At 37.8% G+C, this 20990-nt stretch overlaps 1 protein-coding gene across 1 annotated transcript in view; it reads right to left on the reverse strand.

Moving 5' to 3' along the window:
- CSMD1 (CUB and Sushi multiple domains 1) overlaps window positions 1-20990 on the reverse strand; it is a 1745896-nt gene that overhangs the window by 1227907 nt on the left and 496999 nt on the right. The window contains exon 4 of the mRNA XM_024768064.1: window positions 3931-4043. Coding sequence (XP_024623832.1) covers window positions 3931-4043 — 113 coding nt within the window. The remainder of the gene's footprint in view (window positions 1-3930; window positions 4044-20990) is intronic.

Genomic DNA, 20990 nt, shown 5'->3' on the forward strand with positions numbered 1-20990 from the left:
CCTTGTCACACGTCTGTCATGACATAATATCTGTCACATCCTGACATGTCAATTTTCCGACCTCCTATATGATTTTTTTTCTTAAATCATAAATAAACGATGACAAAAATAATTTTATTTTAGTAACTGAGATCTTGATGAAAGAAAGTTGGCAAATAGAAATACATGAATGAATACTATTTATACACATAGGACTTCCAATACTGGACAAATGTAGGAATTCTGACAGTAATCCATCTCATTGTAAATTATGTGTAATCCTAATATTTTTTGTTATAAATTTACCAAAGAAAATTATGCAAATTCTTTGGTTGATCACGAAGAATAATGTTCCGTGACGGAACTAGGAAATATAACACTATAAAACACCCTACTAAATTAGTAATTTCAATTTTATTAGTCTGTATTTATGGGTTAAAATATGTTGATTTCATCAACAATCTATAAACTTACCATTTAGAGAGCTAATTACTGTATGTGAATAATGTTAGTGTGAAATTTCTAAATATTTCCATTTAATATCCAGCGTTAAATTCAACAACCGAAGGCATCAATTAGAATATTTTAATGTATTGTTTCCATACTCCTTAGGTAGCTTAATATCTCCATGTACGAATAATAATTTATGCAATGTACCAGTCCAAAGTACCAACAGCAAACTATAAAGTTCAGTTCCCTGATTAAGTTTATTATAAAGGTTATTTTGTATAGACAGATTTTTTAAATTTGGAAGACTTTCTCCAATTCAAGCAAATAAATGAAAATTAGAAATTTAAACATCAGTATGGTAATACTAAATAATTACTAATTTTAATTAGATAAATTAGTAATGGTTTAAGAACTAGAGAAAAAAATTTTAAAGCTGATTTAGTATTACATTTTTTAAAAATATATTTATTTATTTTATTTTTGGCTGCACTGGGTCTTTGTTGCTGCTCGCGGGCTTTCTCTAGTTGTGGTGAGCGGGGGCTACTCTTCATTGCCGTGTGTAGGCTTCTCATTACGGTGGCTTCGCTTGTTGCAGAGCATGGGCTCTAGGCGCGTGGGCTTCAGCAGTTGTGGCACACGGGCTCAGAAGTTGTGGCTAGTGGGCTCTAGAGCACAGAGCTCAGTAGTTGTGGCGTACAGGCTTAGTTGCTCCATGGCATGTGGGATCTTCCTGGACCAGGGCTCGAACCCGTGTCCCCTGAATTGGCCGGCAGACTCTTGCCCACTGTGCAGCCAAGGAAGCCCTAGTATTATATTTTTAAATTAAATTCTCTTTAGAGGTCTTGGAAAAGATGTGGACGTTTTATTATATTATTTAGCTTATATTAATTACTTGATGGAGTCTTGCCAATATAAAATCCAATGGGTCCTTCACATTCCACCCCTCCACATCCCCAAGTGACCAGTAATATGCTTTCTATCGTATAGATGTGTTTGCATTTTTCTAGAAATTTATATAAAGGGATTCACACAGTGAGGACTCTTTTATCTGACTTCTTTCACTCAATGTAATTATTTTGAGAGTAATTCGTATTTTTGTGGGTATCAATAGTTTATTACTCTGTTTGCTGACTAGCGTTTCACTGTATGAGTACACCACGGTATGTTTATTCATTCGCCTGTAGATGGGTACTCGAGGTTGTTACAATTCTGTCTATTAAAAATAAAAATGCTATGATGATCCATGTAAAAAAAAAAACAAACCAATGGGATTCAATGTTCTGGTTACAAAACGACTTTAGACATTTTTCCGACTATTCTCATTGCTTCTGCTTAATATTATATCTGAATAAGTGTATTTACATATTTTATACACTCCTCAATAAAAATCTCACTTTTCCTCATGACCATTACATTGGTAAGTTACAATTATGTCTAAATTCCCTGTGGGAACTGATACTATTGATAAGTCAGCTGATATCTACAGTGAAAGCTTTAGTCGCTTCTAGATAAACTGTCTAGTCTTTAATCTCCTGTTTAGACTAACTTTATTTCTCCAGATAGTACAAATCTATTTTCTCAGTAGACCTTTAAGCTAATAGAGAACTATTTTACAAATAAAGATATTGAACATTTTATACAATTTCTGTTTTGCTGACAAAGTATTTTATTTTAATAGTTTTTTTCTTTCAAAATAATGACCTGTATTCACTTGTAAATATCAGACTATATTGTAATGTCACTATTTAAAACACAAATTTCAAAAAACTGCATCTTCACACATCAACAATTGAAAAAATACATTGACCTCGTGACCTTGCTTACTTTTCTCGTCATTTTCCCAATTTTGTTAATAACTCATAAACATTTTCCCAACAGAGAAAATCTCAGTCATTTTTTATTATACCATGATGACAACCACTAACACCAACAATAGCCCAGAAAGATTCAGTAGAATTACTCATTTGGCAATCTCCCAGCATTGGTAGTTTCTGCAACATTTATCTTATGAAATTTAACAAAACATGATGTTCAAAGATCAACTTTGTCAGAAAGGGGAGGAAAATTGCCAAGGTTTCTCAAATGTTGAAGCAATATCTACCTTCTGAGCAAATACCATATATGCTGATTGGACAAGTTCTGTTTCACAGTACCTAGTATATATAGATCGCTTTAGAAACACTTTTGTAATGTTAAGTGAAAAAGAAGTTTTGTGAAATTAGGGTATACAGGAAGTGGTAGATACAAGCAAATTTGAAAGCTAACAGCACCTATTAATCTTAAACTAGCCTGTTACTCTTCCAAAGATTAAATTATCCCCTGGTAATCAGTAATATACTTCAAGATGAGTTACTCTTTCAGGCCACTGATGCAGGTTTATATATAAATGCAGTGGCCTGGAGGAATTGGAGTCAGAATAGTATACAATACCAAGCATCATTCCACATAAGACTTTAAATGAAAGGATAAATGGCTCTGTTTATTTTACTGTGCAAAGAGGACATTCTACCCTTGTATTTTCTGATAATTGCATAGTAGCTAAGTTCAGTTGCACAAAGCACATGTAGATTTTATCTTTCCACGAAGAATGATTTTTGCCCAAGTGTAGGGACACTCCAAAGAAGAACACACACAGATGTGACTGAACCCAGAAAGGCTCGTTAAGTGAACAGTGTGTGTTGTAAACAGGAATTGGGCTATCCCTTACCCACAGTCCTTTTCAATTCATGGGCTTCAGAGTTTATGTTAAAAATAAAATATTTTGTATTACACATGAAAGAAAATTTAAAGTGTCTATGTGAAACAAGACTAAAGAGACCTCAGCATTTACACTTACCGTATTAGTAGTGCAATTTCTTAAAACTGAATACTTAAAGTGATCATCTGTATTATTCCCTCTACCACACTCTCTTCTATCTTTTTAAAATTTCTGCCCCAAACAGTCACCAATGACAGCAAGACCCTAAGGGCACCTTGGCACAAAATCCGAAAACACCAAAAAACAGAAACAAAACAAAACTCACTCCTGATCCCTTGCAAGCACCAAACAGTCAAACTGAAATCATTTTCTCCATTAAAAGTTTCCACTCTGTCAACCAAAACTCATGCAATGGAATTCCCTTTACCTAAGCACCAACTCTGAGTATTACTGTCCAACAATAATTTTAAGAAAACATATCTGTCTTAAGAATGAATTCTTCACAGAAAAGGAGCTCTATCAATTAGTATTCTAAATTCTCAAAACGTCTCTACCACATGTCAAAAGAAAAACCACTCTTCCAATCAAAATTTCTACCAGTAAAGGAAAATTGTCAACACACGTTTTGTGCTATCGGATGTTGGGCCGTTGTAGTAAATAGTGTTCTCCCATCCACAAAGCACAGAAGTCAAATGTTTGCACCGTTCAACCACCTCTGAAATAGCAGCTTCCGTCTGCATGAAAATGTTCAGTGTGCGGTCATCTGGACGGTGGGTGTGTGCAGTGTGCAAGGTGCATCCTACCTTCATACAGAGCTTTGAAGCCCTGGGCACTCACGGCGAAGTCCGTCGTGAGCCACAGAGTGAGGATGGAGCCGGTGCTGACGATGCAGGAAGGGAGCTGAAATCCCGACAACCTAAATTTCAAAAAGAGATGAACACGGTCAAAAAGCATGAACTTGTTACTGAAGCTTATGTGATGAAGCCGTTCAATTCCTCTTTCCACTGTGGCCTGTTTATTTGACATAAGTCACTGCACAACTGCATGATCCATATACCAGGTGTTGCCAGGTAACGGAAATGAAGCATTTTCAAGGACTAGAGTTTGCTTATTTAAACACTTTTTGAGAAGATTTTTTTGTCTTGAAGGACATGTACAATACACCATTGTCTAAAGAGAGCGCACAGAACTTACAACAGTGCAGTCATCCTTACACCTGCTATGCGAAACAATGTGCTTTTGAGTTTATTTTTCTCTTAACTTATTAGATAGTGTGCTGTCACATTTCATCATTAATGTGCTTATTTTTACTATCTTCCCACCCCCCAATAAATCGGTTTCTCTTGAAAAAGAAAACAAATCCTAGTCACAACGTCAGAAATAAAAATCAATGACTACCTTGAGCTCAGGTCAAATGAATTGATTTTGATGTTTGGTTTTCAAGACAAATTTTTCGGATTTTAAGATATGTGTTTCAATTATAACTAGGTTGGGATATATTAAGAAATCTTAATGATGAGAAAGAACTCTGAAGAAGTGAACTTGTATAATATGTAAAATATAATGCTTTACAAACAAATAGCTTTTCTAAAGGTTAAAGAGATGCTTCAATTTATATCTTAACTAAAGTTTACTAATTAAATAGTTTGTCTACAGTTGCATGGTTTAGTGTAGTCTGAACACAAACTTCTGACTCAAATAAAAAGAAAAAAAATCAACCTGAACATTCATTTCCAGGGGGAGAAACTCTGTCTTGCCAGTAAGTCTATGGTATTAAAGGCCTAATTACAACCACTATAGTTGCAGAATCAAACCAGAAACTAGTAAGAGAAAAATGACAGGACAATCGTCAACCAGCAAACACTTCTAAATAATCCATGAATCAAAGAAGTCTCAAGGGAAGTTTTTAAAAGTACATTAAACTGAATGAAATATAAACACAAGATATCAATATCTGTAGGACTCAGCTAAGCTGAGGCGGAAGTTAACAGCACTGAAAACATACATTAGAAAAGAGGAAAATTCTCATATGTGTAATCCAAGCTCCCATCTCAAGAGCTTAGAAAAGGGAGAGTAAAATAAACCTAAAGCAAGAAGGCAAGAAATTACAGATAAATGCCAAAATCACTGGAAACGAAAACAGAAAAGCAATGAAACAAAGCCTAATTCTTGGAAAAGATCAACAAAATTAACACATGTAGCAGAAATGACCAAAAAAAAAAAAAAAAAAAGAGGGGGATAAGAATAAATAGAGATAAGAATAGGAATAAGAATAAAGAGGAGGATTAGATAAATATCTAATAACAGGAATAAAATAGCAAATATTACTAGAGACCCCACAGATACGAAAAAAATGCTCTAAAAACTACACCCATAAATTTGACAAAAGTGAAACTGCTTACTTCCTTAAAACGCACACACACAACGAATGACCACAACTTACTTGATGAAACAGAAAATGTGAATAACATTGACATTACATTTACTGTAATGTAAATGTTTATGTAATGTAACATTTAATAGTTACACTATAACTATTAAAACTCCCCTGAAAGAAAAGTCCTGGCCCAGGTGGTTTTACAGAAGAATTCTTCTTCCATAGACTGAATGTCTGTGTCACCCCAAAGTCGTATGTTGAAACCTAATCCCCACCATGATGGTATTTGGAGGTGGGGCCTTTGGGTGGTGATTAGATCATGAGGGCAAACTATCCCTATAAAAGCGACTCCAGAGAGCTCTCTCGCCCCTTCTGCCATGTGAGGACACAGCAAGAACACACTGTCTCTGAGCAGGAAGCAGGTCTTCAGCAGACACTGAAACAGCGGGCTCCTTGACCTTGGACTTCCCAGTCTCAAGAACCACACGAGAGAAGTTTTTGTTTTTTTATAAGCCACCCAGTCTATGGTATCTGTTATACGTACTAAGGAATTTACCTAAATGCACCGAGACATTTACCAAACATGTAAAGAATTAACAATTTTACGCAATCTCTTCCAGAAAACAGAAGTGGATAAAACACTTCCTTACGCATTTTATGGCACCATTATTACTCTGTGCTATGGACTGAATTGTTGCTTTCAAAATTTGCATGGTGAAGCCCTAACTCCCAATGTAACTGTACTTGCCATTTCTTTATTTTTTCAATTTTCATTGGCGTATAGTTGATTTACAGTGTTGTGTTAGTTTTAGGTGTACAGCAAAGTGAATCAGTTTATTTGTAGATATGGATATGGTATATATATATATATATATATATCCATTCTTTTTCAGATTATTTTCCCATACAGGTTATTACAGAATATTGAGTAGAGTTCCCTGTGCTGTACAGTAGGTACTAGTTATCTATTTTATGTATAATAGTGTATATATGTTCATCTCAATCTCCTAATGTATCACTTTCTCCCACGTTTCCCCTTTAGTGACCATAAGTAAGGCTTTTAGGAGGTAATTAAGATGAACTAAGTTCATAAGGATGGGATGCTAATCCAACAGGACTGGTGGCCTTATAAGAAGAGGACAAAGAAGAACCCTCTCTTCCCTTTCCTCCGACGCTGCCACATGCCTGCACTAAGAAAAGGCCATGTGCTCGCACACCCAGAAGACAGGGGTCTACGAACCAGGAGGAGAGTCTTCACGAGAACTTGACCGTACTACACCCTAATATCAGATTTTTAGCCTCCAGAAATGTGAGAAAATACATTTCTGTTGTTTAAGCCACCCAATCTATGGTATTTTGTTGTGCAGACCAAGCTAACACACCCTGCTACCAAAGACAAAGGCAGCACCAAAAACAAAAAGGAAAGAAACAGACCGATATCCCTCATAAATACAGATATAAGAATCCTTAACAAAATAAGAGAAAACAGAAGTAAGCAATAAATAACAGTTATTCAATAAGGCCAAGGGGTGTTTATTCCAGGAATGTAAACACAGTTCAGTATTTGAAAATCAATCAACGTAATCTGCCATAATAACTAGCTACAGAATAAAATCACAGGATTGTAATATTCTATGTAGGAAAAAGCATTTGACTAATTTAAGCATCCAATCATGAGAAAAACTTTCAATAAAATATGAATGGAGAGGGCTTCCCTGGTGGCGCAGCGGTTGAGAGTCCGCCCACCGATGCAGGGGACACAGGTTCGTGCCCCGGTCCGGGAAGATCCCACATGCCGCGGAGCGGCTGGGCCCGTGAGCCATGGCCGCTGAGCCTGCACATCCGGAGCCTGTGCTCCTCAACGGGAGAGGCCACAACAGTGAGAGGCCCACGTACCACAACAGAAAAAAAAATATGAATGGAGGAAAACTTCCCCAACTTGACAATGAGTACCTTTAAAAAAAAAAAAAACAAAACCTACATCTAATATTATACTTATTGGGGAAAGACTGAATCCTTCCCGCTAAGACTGAGAACAGGCAAAAAGGTATGGTTTCACCACTTTTATTCAACGTTATGCCAGAGGATCTAGCCAGTGCAATAAGCCAAGTAAAAGAAATAAATGCGTACAGATCAGAAAGGAAAAAATAAAATCGACTCTATTTGCACCATTAGCTACATAGGTTATGCCAAGGAATCTATAAGAAAACTCCTAGAGTTAATACTTGAAATTAGCAACTGCCCAGGATATATAATGAACATACAAAATTCAATTTTATTTATACATGCTAGCACTGAACATGTGGACACCAAAATTAAAGATACAATGCCATTTACAATCGCCAAAAGAACACTTATATATAACAGGTACAAAACTGTGTCCTGAAGACTGTATAATGCTGAAGAAAGAAATGAATAAAACATTAAATAGAGCAATATACCATGTTAATAGACTGGAAGACTGAACATTGTAAACATGTCAATTCTCCTCAGACTTATATGTAGGTTTAAGACAATTTCTATCAAAATCCCAGCAAGATTTCTTTTAGACACAGACAAGATTCTTGTAAAATTTAAATGGAAAGCCAAAAAAAAAAAAAATAGAATGGCTTAAATAATTTTGAAAAAGGATAAAATAGGAGGAATCAGTACACCTGTTTGCAAGACCTATTTTGTAGCTACAGTAACCAAATCCATGTGGTACTGGCAGAGGGACAGACCAATCCATCAGTGTATCAAAACAGAGAAGTCAGAAACAGACTCATGTAAATATGCCCAAATAATTTTTGAAAAGGTGCAAAGGCAACTCAGTGGAGCAAAGAAAGTCTTTCAACAAATGGTGCTTAAACAACTGGAAGTCCACAGGCAAAAACAACCAAAAAAGAGCCTAGACCAAAGTCTAACACCCTATAGAATAGTTAACTCAATATGGGATCACAGACATAAACATAAAATGTAAAAATATACAACTTTTAGGAGAAATCATAGGGGAAAATCTTTAGGATCTTGGACTAGCCAAAGAGTTCCTAGAGTGGACACCAAAAGCACAATCCATAAAAGAAGAAAGTGATAAACATTAAAACCATTCACTCTGTGAAGTACCCAGTTAAGAAATGAGAAGACATGCTACAGACTGCTAAAAAATATCTGCAAACCATGTATCTGACAAGGACATGTGTCTAGAATATATAAAAAAAAACTTTAAAGATTCAACAGCAAAAGAACAAATAATGTAATTAGAAAACAGGCAAAAACCAAAGTGTCATTTCATCTAAAAGGATATACAGATGGCAAATAAGCACATGAAAAGATGTTCAACACCATCATTCATTTGGGAAATGCAAATTAAAACTGCAAAGAAATATCACTACACACCTATTCAGAATGGCTAAAATGAAAAACAGTGACAATGCCAATACTGGCTGGAATGTGGAGAAAATGGATTGCTCATATATCGCTAGTGGGCAGAACCACTTTGGAAAACAGTTTGACAGTTTCTTAAAAAATTAAACATGCGAACAGTATGGAGGTTCCTTAAAAAACTACAAATAGAACTACCATATGACCCAGCAATCCCACTGCTGGGCACATGCAATTATCAGATGACAAAGCAATTATTCTCCTGGGCAGTATTTACCCCAGAGAAATGAAGGTTTATGCTCACATAAAACCTGTACAAGAATATATATGAATATATATACGTATACATATATATACACATAAACATACAGTTAATAATCAAAAACTGGAAATAACTCATGTATCCCTCAAGAGGTGAATGATATACAAACTGTGCAACATCTATACCATGTACTACTATTACTCAAAAATAAAGAGAAATGAACTATTGATTTATAACACGGGGATGCCTCTCCAGAGAATTATGCAGAGTGGCAAAAAGGCAATCCGAAATAGATTACATACTGTATGACTTTAACATTCTTGAAATGACAAACTTCTTGAAAAGGAGAACAGGTTATTTGTTGCCAATAGCTAAGCAGGGAGTTGGGACAGGAGGGAGGTGGGCGTGGCCATAAAAGGATCACATGAGGGAATCTTACATTTTGTGTCTCGACAGTTTCAGCATCACTTTCCTGGCAGTGTCCCTCTACTACCGTTTTGTAAGATGTTACCTTTCGAGAAACTGGGTAAAGAATACTCAAAATCTGCGTTATTCCTTACAGCTGCATGTATGTAAATCTATGATTTTCTCAAATTTGAAAGTTTAATAAAACAATAGATTGGAGGGCTTGGGACGGAGGCACTCTAGAAAATATATACAGATTAAAATCATCCAATTAGTACAAAAACACAGTATTTAATAATAAAACATTCTCTCATTAGATTCAAAACTTAACTGAACAAAAAATGATTATTTAGTGTAGTCCGTTTTGAAGTTTTAATATTTATTACCGTAAGTTTAGATATCAAATAATGTGGTAGCACTTTAAAATAAACACACATTCATGTTTTCTTTAATGAACTTTAAAAAGAATCATGAATAGGAAGGGAAAAGTCAAACTATTATCTCAGAAAAAAAGTAACAAGACACTAAGAGTTGTAAAAACAATGTTATATGACTGTTTGGAAGTTTGAGGAAGTTCAACATACACAATGGTAGGTAAAATATATACAAGCGGGGGCTTCCGTGGTGGTGCAGTGGTTGAGAGTCCGCCTGCCGGTGTGGGGGACGCGGGTTCGTGCCCCAGTCCGGGAAGATCCCACATGCCGCGGAGCGGCTGGGCCTGTGAGCCATGGCCGCTGGGCCTGCGCGTCCGGAGCCTGTGCTCCGTGGCGGGAGAGGCTGCAGCAGTGAGAGGCCCGCGTACAGCAAAAACAAAACAAAACAAAACAAAAATATACACACACACACACACACACACACACACACACACAAGTGATCTGTTGGTTGAGGTGGGTAGGAGAGTTGATTCAGTTAATCATTGAGACCGTCAAGAGCTAAATTTGTGGTTCCAATGTTTATAGCCATTACCCATCACACCAGCTGAGAGTGAGGAATCTAAACAATGACCAGTGAGGAACTCACTCTTCAGTCTCTCTACAAATACCCTGGTGAGGATGTATGCTGCTGATAATCTCTATAGTACATCATTTGTATCCTTTGCATGAGGACCCTGGGGATAAATTTCAATGCTATCTTCCTTCAGGAAACATATGTTCTTAGGGGCAACCAGTTTATTTTTAACACCTAGTAAATCATGGAGCTGTTCAAGTTGCTTAGTGTTGACTAAAAGAAAATTTCGAACCAAATTTCTGGCCTTCCCTAAGCAACGTGTGAATTTTTATAGTAGCCTCGTTGCAGATTCTGTAATTTGCATTCCTTCAGAATTTTATCTTGCTGCCATCCATGTATCTTTAGATCTTTGTAAGCCACTTTAGATATAACTCCTCACGGTATTCACACAGTGCCAAGTCAATGAAAACAAGAAAGAAAGAAAATTAACTCTGCTTTCCCCTCCCCATTTCTATCAAACCCAATATCACCTACAACATACGCACATTTGACCTACTTCTTCCTAGAGTGCAACTCAGAAACATGGTTGCCACTGTTGAAAACAATCCTAGCATCCTATTCAAAGCATTGGGTTTTCACCTGACACCGTCATTGAATCATTTGTGGGAAAAGAAAGAAAATGATTAGAGAAAGGAATGGGTATGCGAAAAGTGATAGAAACATTTCACTCTCAGCAAAAAAAAGCCTGCCTGTTGTCTGATAGAATCTCATTTACTGTATTTTCTACTGGGAGAAAGCAATTCCCCTCTCACATCCGGCGATCTGGGTAAATGATACAGCCTGTCAAAGATGAGTGATTATTAAATAAAGTAAGGACAATTTGGGGCAGCTCTTCTATATTCTCAGTGCTTGTTCACTCAGTAGAAACATGAGTTTCAGAATCGAACAAGTTTATTCTTCTTCCATCTCGCAAGAAATTACTAGAATGAATTGCACTTAGAAATATATCAAAAATACTGTGTACTCCACTATCACTCAAGATACTCAAATTGCTGATACCAATGCAATAATCTTGAGTATTAGGAGTGGTGAGGCTGGAGAAAAAATAAGAAATTGAATGAAAAGGTCAGCAGAAACAAGATTGGTGTGAGCACAGTCTATTTCACATAAATTAATGAGGAAGTTTTAACTCCATTCAAGAGAGGTACACTCCTAAATGAAAATAGTACCTATTTCATTTATTTATTTTTCTATGTTGTTCAACATATCATTTATAACAATTAATATAAAAGTTATAAACCTACTTACAGTATCAATTTCAATGGTAGATTTTTATCATGATATATTTATATACATTACATTTATTTAAACTGTTGCATAGTTCCACCGTTAAAAAAACGTGTTGGATTTTAAACTCTGTGAGAGCTTCATTTAACTTCTCTTGGGCAAAGCCAAAGTTAAATACTTTATACTTTCTTTAAATTTCTATTTTCAAAAAATTTTACTATGTCCTATGATTGGCCCAGCAGCAAAGATATTTGAAGCTACTATACTTGGAAGTCTTCACTGTTTTTATTAAAAAGCTAAAACTATAAGTCTTTTTTTAATATTAAACAATTACAAATGCAGATGTGATATGTCTGTACTGTACTGCTTGTTTTCCCCTTCCCAAAGCTCTTAGCACATCTGTTTGAGTCTGGTTTGATTTAACAAGAAGAATGTCATGTAGTCATTTGGTTTTATTACACTATTTTAGCCCAACACTGAGTTCCCAACAATTCTAGGTTGCAATTATTAGACCAAAAACGTCTAGAGGTAAAACATTTGGTAAAATTGCATATTGACAAAAGCCTAAGAAAGGATTTCATGTTCAGTTGTACTCTGTTCACTTAACCACAAGGTATACACACAAGAGAACAAGGGGAGTAATCAACTTTATACAAAGAAAAATCAGGACATCTTGTAGTAAGACAGAGGCCTCAAGTCTACAAGTCAAGGCATCTTTTCCTATTGTCTAGTGCTTACTAGGAATTAAAGAGGCATTCTGGGTAGTTTGTTATCTGTCTTATGCGTAGGAACGCGGAAGGAATACCTAAATGATTTACTGGTGCCATTTTGAAATGGTTTTCCATGCTAATTTCAGGAATAAAAAGTTTCTATGCCCAGTAGATATCTGCATTTCTATCTACGTCTCTGTGGTTGTACATACAAATGTGTGTATGTACATTTGTACATACAAATGTACAATGATACATACAAATGTGATGATGTCTTTTCCCTATAGTAAGCTCAAAATTTTACCTGTGATTCATTTAATAATAATGTCCATGCCAAGTTGTTTGAAAACAATATACATACTCCAGAAGTGTCAGGGCTTTTTTCACATCTATGAAGACTGATATGTGTGTACGTAATTGGACAGAGCTCTTAAAAACAAAAACTGAAAACCTTGGAGGGGAAAAAAAAAACCACAGTTGACTAACACATCTTTAACTTTCTTACCAAGATTTTGTGCGAGAGGTAGATAGCTATTTGCCCTCTAAAAGGGTTACGTCTCTCTTACATGAGTATCTTTGGGTAAATTTTGAGAACGTCATGAGATTTCTGGTAGCCCTGTCACTAATATTAATATTAATATTGCTATGTATATTGCATATATTTTAATATTAATTGTTATATATGTATATATAGCAATTAAACCATTGCATTTGCTTTAACTTACACCCTTCCTTCCTAAGAGGCTAACATCATAAAAAACATCTTATTTTCCTTAAACATGTCATTGCTCATATCATGGTCTGTACATAGTTTATTTCTCCCCAGAATCCTGAGAGGAACTACACTCAGTTACGGTGATTTAGTATACTTGGCCTATCTTAGTCTGTGCTAAATAAAAGTTTCCTCCTATCGGAATTCACTCTCAGCTAAACACTACTCTGTCATAAAAATGAATTTTCCCCAAATTACATTCTCAACAAATTTGCCAAGACTTAATCCACTGATCCTCTTTTCCTATCAATGCATCAAGCTATTCTGAGCAAGTGATTTCATAATTACAGCGTCTATAATACATTATCAGAAACAAAAATCTAAGCAGGTTTTGCCCCCAAGCATGAAATAGCATCCTCTCGGTGTGACTCTCTTATGACCACAGAAACAGCATCATTTATAAATGACACGAACGTAGTAACAGCATTTTCCACTCCTAAGTATGACTGTAAGTACTGTAACTCCGTTCTCTTCCTCTGCTCTTGAGCCTTCTGGGCTATCAACTTCATCTCCACCTGAGTGATAAGGATCCAGAAATTGTCCTCCTAGTGCAAAATCCATTAGTAGGATTTTTTTTTTTTAATTTATTTGACTGCACCGGGTCTTAGTTGCAGCACGCGGGATCTTCGTTGCAGACTGCAGGATCTTTGTTGCGGCATGCGGGATCTAGTTCCCTGACCAGGGATCAAACCCAGTCTCCCTGCGTTAGGAGCACAGAGTCTTAACCACTGGCCCACCAGGGAAGCCCCCATTAGTAGGATTTTTCTATCAAGATCTCTTTCCAATCTGTTTTCCCCCAGCTACGCCACTTTTCCATGTTAAGATTTGACATAAGCCCTGTGCTACCTTAGGATAACTCAAAGGCTTTCTGCTTTACTTCCTCATCTGAGGGTTAGGATATTTAATGCTCATCTAAATTTCAGCACAGCTATGATAAACAAGGCAAGGCCCTAAATGACTTCTTCATCGGCAAGCAAAGGGATTAGGCAAAGACCCCTAGAGTTCATTTCAGGGCTTAATCATGTTGAGAAAGTATTTCAAAGACCGGAAATGATATGCAAATTTATTTATTTCACTGTGGTAGCTCACAAAGTACATTTTTAAATTGAGATTTCCTTCTTAATTGTGAATCTAACTTCTTCTGTAAAAACTGAAACCTGAATCCAGTAGTTAGGTAGTTAGATGGAAACTCTGTATTTAGAATTACAGATTCTCCTCGACTTATAATGGGGTTACTTTCTGATAAGATATTTTCAACTTATGATGGCTTTAAGTCAAAAATGCATTTAATACACTTAACCTAAGGAACATCAGCTTCTCCTAGCCTACCTTAAACGTGGTGCTCAGAGGGCAAAATTCATCTGACACAAAGCCTGTATTATAAAAAAAAAAAGTGCAGAATATCTCATGTCACTTATTAAACACTGTACCGGAAGTACAAAACACAGTGGTTTTCAGTGCATCCTTTGTTCACCCTCCTGATCGCACGGCTGACCAGGAGCTGTGTCTGTCTCTGCCCAGCATCACGAGAGAGATGGGACCGCATATCGCCAACCTGAGACAGATCGCAATTCAAACCTCAGAGTATGGCTTCTAGCGAATGCATATGACTTTCCTACCACTAGCAAGTCAAAAACTCTTGACTCAAGGACCACCTACACATACACACGAACACACACATTGAGGTAGAAAGGAGGAAAATATCTAGAGAGAGAGACAGACGAAACTCCATGTGGACTGGTCACTCCTCACTTACACTTTGTAACTCCTGACTGACAGCCCACACCAGCTGGATCCTAACATTCTCCTGACTCTCCTATTGAAACTCCGTAGAGTGACTCTGGGTAAAAACCAGAGGCGACTGAAAAGGAGGAAGAGATAGGAGGAGAGAAATACAAGAACCTGTGCGTCCCAACACAGAAATGAAGAATCTCCTCTTCCAACAATTTTGAAACCAAGGGATTTCCATGAGTCTGGTGCATACTAGAAATGCAGCCATGCTTCCTGAGTTCACAGGCGAGAGAAGGTACTGGGACAATTAGCAATGTTATTTAATTGGGCAAATTAATAAAATTATATATACTTTAAAATATTTAGGTATTATGTAACAGTTGGGTAAAGGAGAATTATTTCAAATAAACGGTATATTTTTTTAAGGCAGTGAAGATAATCCACATTTACACACATCTTCATGACTGCCAGTGTGTTCTCAGAGGGCTGTAAAAATACCTTAAGGGCTTTGGTAAAGTTCACAAACAAGAATAGACACAGGCATTAGGAGAATCTAGAAATGCTGGCTAGTAGGAAAAGAAATTTATGTGTAATTAAAAGAGCATAAAAAAATCCTTGTTAAAATATATGCATTTTATAAACGTGACTAGTAATTATTTTCAGAGACTTGGGAAAACAAAACATGAATTCAAGAATTTCATTAAATGGCTTATCAGAGAAAAGTCAACTCACGCAAGGGACCTTATCTGTGTCCTACACGCAGCTGTTCCTCAGGACAGAGCCTGGAGACAAGGAGGGTTCGATAATGCATCCCAAAGTCTGGCTGTAGGATTCTGGCCCTGACGATGAACGAGTGATCATTATTATATGTCACTCAAGAGTTCATGACCAGTTGCCTTCCTAGACTTGGGTTCCAACACGCACACCGACTCTAATACCAGCTGACCCCGTGGGCATTTTGCCAGCTGCCTGTCACTGTTCAGAGACTGTCTATACCACACGCTCATGAAATCCTTAAAATAACACCCTGTTTTGTGGGAGAGGAAACTAAGCCTCAGAGATCTTCATTGACTTACCTAAGACCACAGAGGTGGTGAGTATCAGAGTCAAGATTCAAATCCAGGAATCTCTCTTGAGCCTGTGTTTTTAACCCCTGGAAACTCACAAGGGATTTCAAACTGGGGCCATAAAGGACCTAAAACTATACGGGACCAAACAGATGGGTAAATAATCAGTAATTTGGGCTTGATGACACAGTGGTATGTACAGACAATTAATCCAATTGTTGAAATGAAACCATTACGTAAATGAATGATAAAAGAACCAAGCTCTGAATCAGGAAGAGGAAAGACATTGGAGGCAAATCCCCACCCAGTTCACAGGCTGGCCACTGAGCATTTACAGCCCAGGGGGATGCTCACCACAATGATGGGTCACCGACCCGCTCCCCTTGCAGCCCTGAGCTTCCTCGAAGGACACTGCCATGGATGTGTTCACATGCACATCCTGGGAACCGTAAAAGGCACATTTAATAAAGCCAATTCTTTTCTCTTGGCTTTATTTTGCTACAAGGAAAAGAACATGTCTCGTGTTCTTTATGCCCAAATCTGCCCTAGTCTGAAAGAGCTCATTTTTTTTCTCATTCCCAGTCGTGCCCCTGGCCTGTGAATGTATAAAATTCTCATCTTTTGATTGAAAAAGCCTATTTACGCCCTGCACTCTTATGAATTTACAGATAGAGTTTAAAATTTGCATACATTTCCCTTTCTCGTTCAGAAGGTAGAACTTTAGAGGACCTGGAAAAAGGGGAAATGGATGGAAGCTTGAAACACACAAGTGAAGCAACAGTTTTTTGGCTGTTTGACCAAAGTTGGGAGGATGGGAAAGAGACAGGATGAAACATGAACATGTGTGGAACTTAGGTTTTTGACAGGAGGCATAAAGAAGTGATCTTATTTTCTCTCCACATCTCAGAATTAGCAGCTTTAATCCCTTCATAAATAAGGATGAGGAATTTTAAATTCTCTGGATCTAGGAACACCAAACTTGAATATCTGGCCACACAAGTGCATTTTCCAAGTCACCCATGTTCCTCATGACCCTGTCACGGTGATGTCCCCACATATCCCACAAACCAAGTCAAAGTAATAAGTGACGAAAGGAAAACCCACCAAATCCCGAGACCATGTGTTTAAGAAGAACCCTGAATGTACTAAAACAGAGAAAAGGAGCAAAACAATGTGTGTTATGGTCATCAAGACACATCAAACGTTTCCACTGAACAGAGATGACGGAGGAAGCTGGAGGTCGCCTGTCTGACCTGATTTACTCTGACTCCTGTTTGGAAGGGTACATTGATGGTGACATAATGGCAGGAATGAAATAGGTCTACTTCCTCAAGAAAAACCTGGTTTCTGTTATCCTATGACTCCACATGCCAAAAGAAGGCAACAGATTAAAACCAATGATCTCCCATCGAAAAGTTTACGTATTTGAATCATTCATATTTTTCACAAATTCTTCTATTCCTGGAGAAATTTGAGAACACTGTAGTGTTGAACCAAGTCTAATTTTAGACAGTCTTCTATATGATACACTGGTGGTGTGCAAAGGTAGCCAATCAACAGTAGGTGGAGGAAACAGGAGCTTTTTATATACTTATTTATTTTTATGACTTTATTTTTTATTTATTTATACAGCAGGTTCTTATTAGTTATCCATATGTTACATATTAGTGTATACACGTCAATCCCAGTCTCCCAATTCATCACACCACCACCACCACCCCCTGCCGCTTTTTTCCCTTGGAGCTTTTTAAAGTATTAGTGATACTACTGATACATTATTGTTCAAAAAAAAGATAACAGAACTCGAATAGAGAATGTAAACTAATGCACGAATATGTCAGTCAGTGATTTTCTTGGGAAAAAATCTTATCAGTAACTTCCTTAACTGACCTACATGTCCATAAATGATTACACCTAATTTTGGCACAATCGTTTCATTTTTTCATTTTGTTTTAGTTTTGGCTGTGCTGGATCTTCATTGCTGCGCACCAGGCTTTCTCTAGTTGCGGCGAGCAGGGGCTACTCTTCGTTGCGGTGCACAGGCTTCTCTTGTTACTGAGCATGGTCTCTAGGCACGTGGGCTTCAGTAGTTGCAGCATGTGGCTCAGTAGTTGTGGCTCACGGGCTCTAGAGCACAGGCTCAGTAGTTGTGGCGCACAGGCTTAGTTGCTCTGCGCCATGTGGGATCTTCCCGGACCTGGGATTGAACCTGTGTCCCCTGCATTGGCAGGCGGATTCTTAACCACTGCGCCACCAGGGAAGTCCCAATTCTGTCACAATTATTATGAGACACATAAGATGCAGGACTGTGAAGTGTTAAGGCTTTATTTTAATTATGAGACCAAAACATGTAGCCTTGGGAGTGTGATGACCCCTGCAGGTGGTCACCATGCAGGTCTGGAGTTTACATATTTTGCTACCTAATCACCGGTTGCCACAAAAATCTTTGAAATTCCTCATCTGGGGGTGAATCCTTAGTCCTCCTCCCTCCTTCAATTTCCAGGGGCATCACCCATCGCTCTCACGTTCTCCCCTTGGAACACGAAGCCTTCAGCCTCATACATCAATATCTGGAACCTAATTGTATCGGAGATTCACTGCACAGCATAAGCGCCTCATGAAAGCCAGCTTGCTGCTTCCCTGCAGGGAGAGTCGTGTTTTAGCAGGAGACACACGTGGAGCGGATCCCAATGATGGGACCCAGATGTTGGGGACAGGCAGGTGGGGATGTGCTGTGGGCGGTGTATGTCCGCTTGGAGGACAGCAGTCTCAGCCATGGGCTAAAAGAAGTCCCACCAGATGACAGGTAAACTAGGCAAGGTAACACTATTCCTGATGGGGCCAGACCCCCATCAGGGCTGGTGTGTGATTCTACAGTTCATCTTGCAAGCGATGTTAATCGTGAAGCCCTGAAATCAAGGGATGTGTCACATGCAGATTTCATGGCAAGCGACTGGAATTTTAACCAAAGTCTATATTCCTAGCGTTGAATCCCACACACCACCATTTACGACTCCACTTTTTCTATCACGAAGAACAAAGTGAATTCACATCATACAAAGCAGCTTGTTAAAATACAGGACGCAGTCGAGATCATCCAAAGATTGATCATTCCAGGTTTTAAGACCAAAACGAACACATCCCATTTAACTAAATGTATTTCCTCATTTTAGTAGAAGGAACAGACGTGACAAATAATTGAATTAGATTTCAAGGTGTCACTGTCTTACGAAAATTGGCTTTTGGGGACATTTAAGGTTTCACATGCAAAGCGTCTTCTTACTATAGGAGAAATTTAGTTCTTATTTGAATAAGGATATTTTTAAAAACCTACCTTGTGTTAGAACTCGCTTTGTTAGTGTGTAATGATGCTGCCAACCTCTCCTGCTTGTAGAGGTTAATTGCCTGGTTTATTGAATAAGCTGCATGGCTGGGATCCGGGCACGAACAGGAAATGTGTTTCTCCAGTTCCGTACCCTGCTTTTCACGACTACCCTGGGTCACTGTGTGTGCGTTCCCGTACTTTTTCCTCAAGGTCATTCAACATGATATGCTATGGGATGGCTAATGATAGAAAAATTAATGGGATGGCTTCTCTCCAGAAGAATCCTTTTAGGCATTCTATGTTGGGATGGCAAACACAGTCAAACAAAACAAAGCCTAACTTGGATCTCGCAACAAAACAAACCAAAACAAATGACAGACCAGATCTCCAACTGAAGAACTGTTTCTTAAATAAAGTAGTAGAAAAAAATTAATCTTCAAGTAACTGACTTAGGAGGGTTTAGTTCAAGAGAAAAATCTAAGTGGATTTTTAAAAAGAAATAAATCATAAGACATTTCTGGAAACCCCAGAATCATCAGGGCAGAAATTGAGCTACATTTTCTGGAAATGATTAAATTATCCATAAAATTGGAAACATGTTCCCAAAGAAGAAAGTAACATGAAAATTCTCCTCTTGAGATGTCCTTTACCTAGCCCTGTATATTTTACAGTAATTTTTTCACATAGGTACGACAGCTGTCTACAGATGTTCTGAACAGAGTATTAGGTTAAGAAGTGTTTCTGTCTTATATTCTACGAGTATTTGTTGGCCTGGCCTCTCAGGGACCCAGAGTTGCACAAAGGAGTTCTTTCTTTTAAGAGCCTTCGCATATAGGAATACTGTACTATTTTATACACTATCGCTAATGCTGCCTCGGCCTTCAGTGTTTGTGGTGCCGAGAGGGGAAGACCTGATTTGCATCCCATGTCATGGCCAAGCTGAGGTCTATGGGCTCACATGTAAAAGGGTGAAAGTCAACCTCACAGCCCACATAATATGCCAAGAACTCGAATGGCCTCACCTGGGGAACTAGCTGTTAGGTTGACCTATCGACCTGCTTAAACAAATTCTCTAGGTATTTTCCACATAATTTCTCTTAAATTCTCACAGAAAGCCAATGACATGATCTGACCTCCCATTTACAGTGGGGGCAGGGATTAGTCCAAAGCCTCTCAGCCATCAAGGAGCACAGCCAACATCACACCCATTGTGTCTGCCTTCCACTTTGGTGCCCTTTCTACCACACCATACTGCAAACTGCAACCAAGGAAAAAACAGTTTTGAGTGTGCTTCTTCATTCATAGACTGCTAATTTAAAAAGGAACCACATTCAGACAGTTAGACCTTCAAGGAACTCCCAAGTAGTTTTATTTATTTTTTAATTAAGTTTTATTGGAGTATAGTTGCTTTGCAATGTTGCGTTACTTTCTACTGTACAGCAAAGTGAGTCAGCTATACATATACGTATATGCCCTCTTTTTTGGACTTCCTTCCCATTCATGTCACCACAGTGCATTAAGTAGAGTTCCCTGTGCTATACGGTATGTTCTCATTGTTTTTAACAGACTAAGCCATTTTGATAGATGGTTCTTTCTTTAAGAAACATAGAAGTACAGAT

The sequence above is a fragment of the Neophocaena asiaeorientalis genome, unplaced genomic scaffold (assembly GCF_003031525.2).
Source record: "Neophocaena asiaeorientalis asiaeorientalis breed wild unplaced genomic scaffold, Neophocaena_asiaeorientalis_V1.1 scaffold16, whole genome shotgun sequence".
Classification (NCBI taxonomy): domain Eukaryota; kingdom Metazoa; phylum Chordata; class Mammalia; order Artiodactyla; family Phocoenidae; genus Neophocaena; species Neophocaena asiaeorientalis.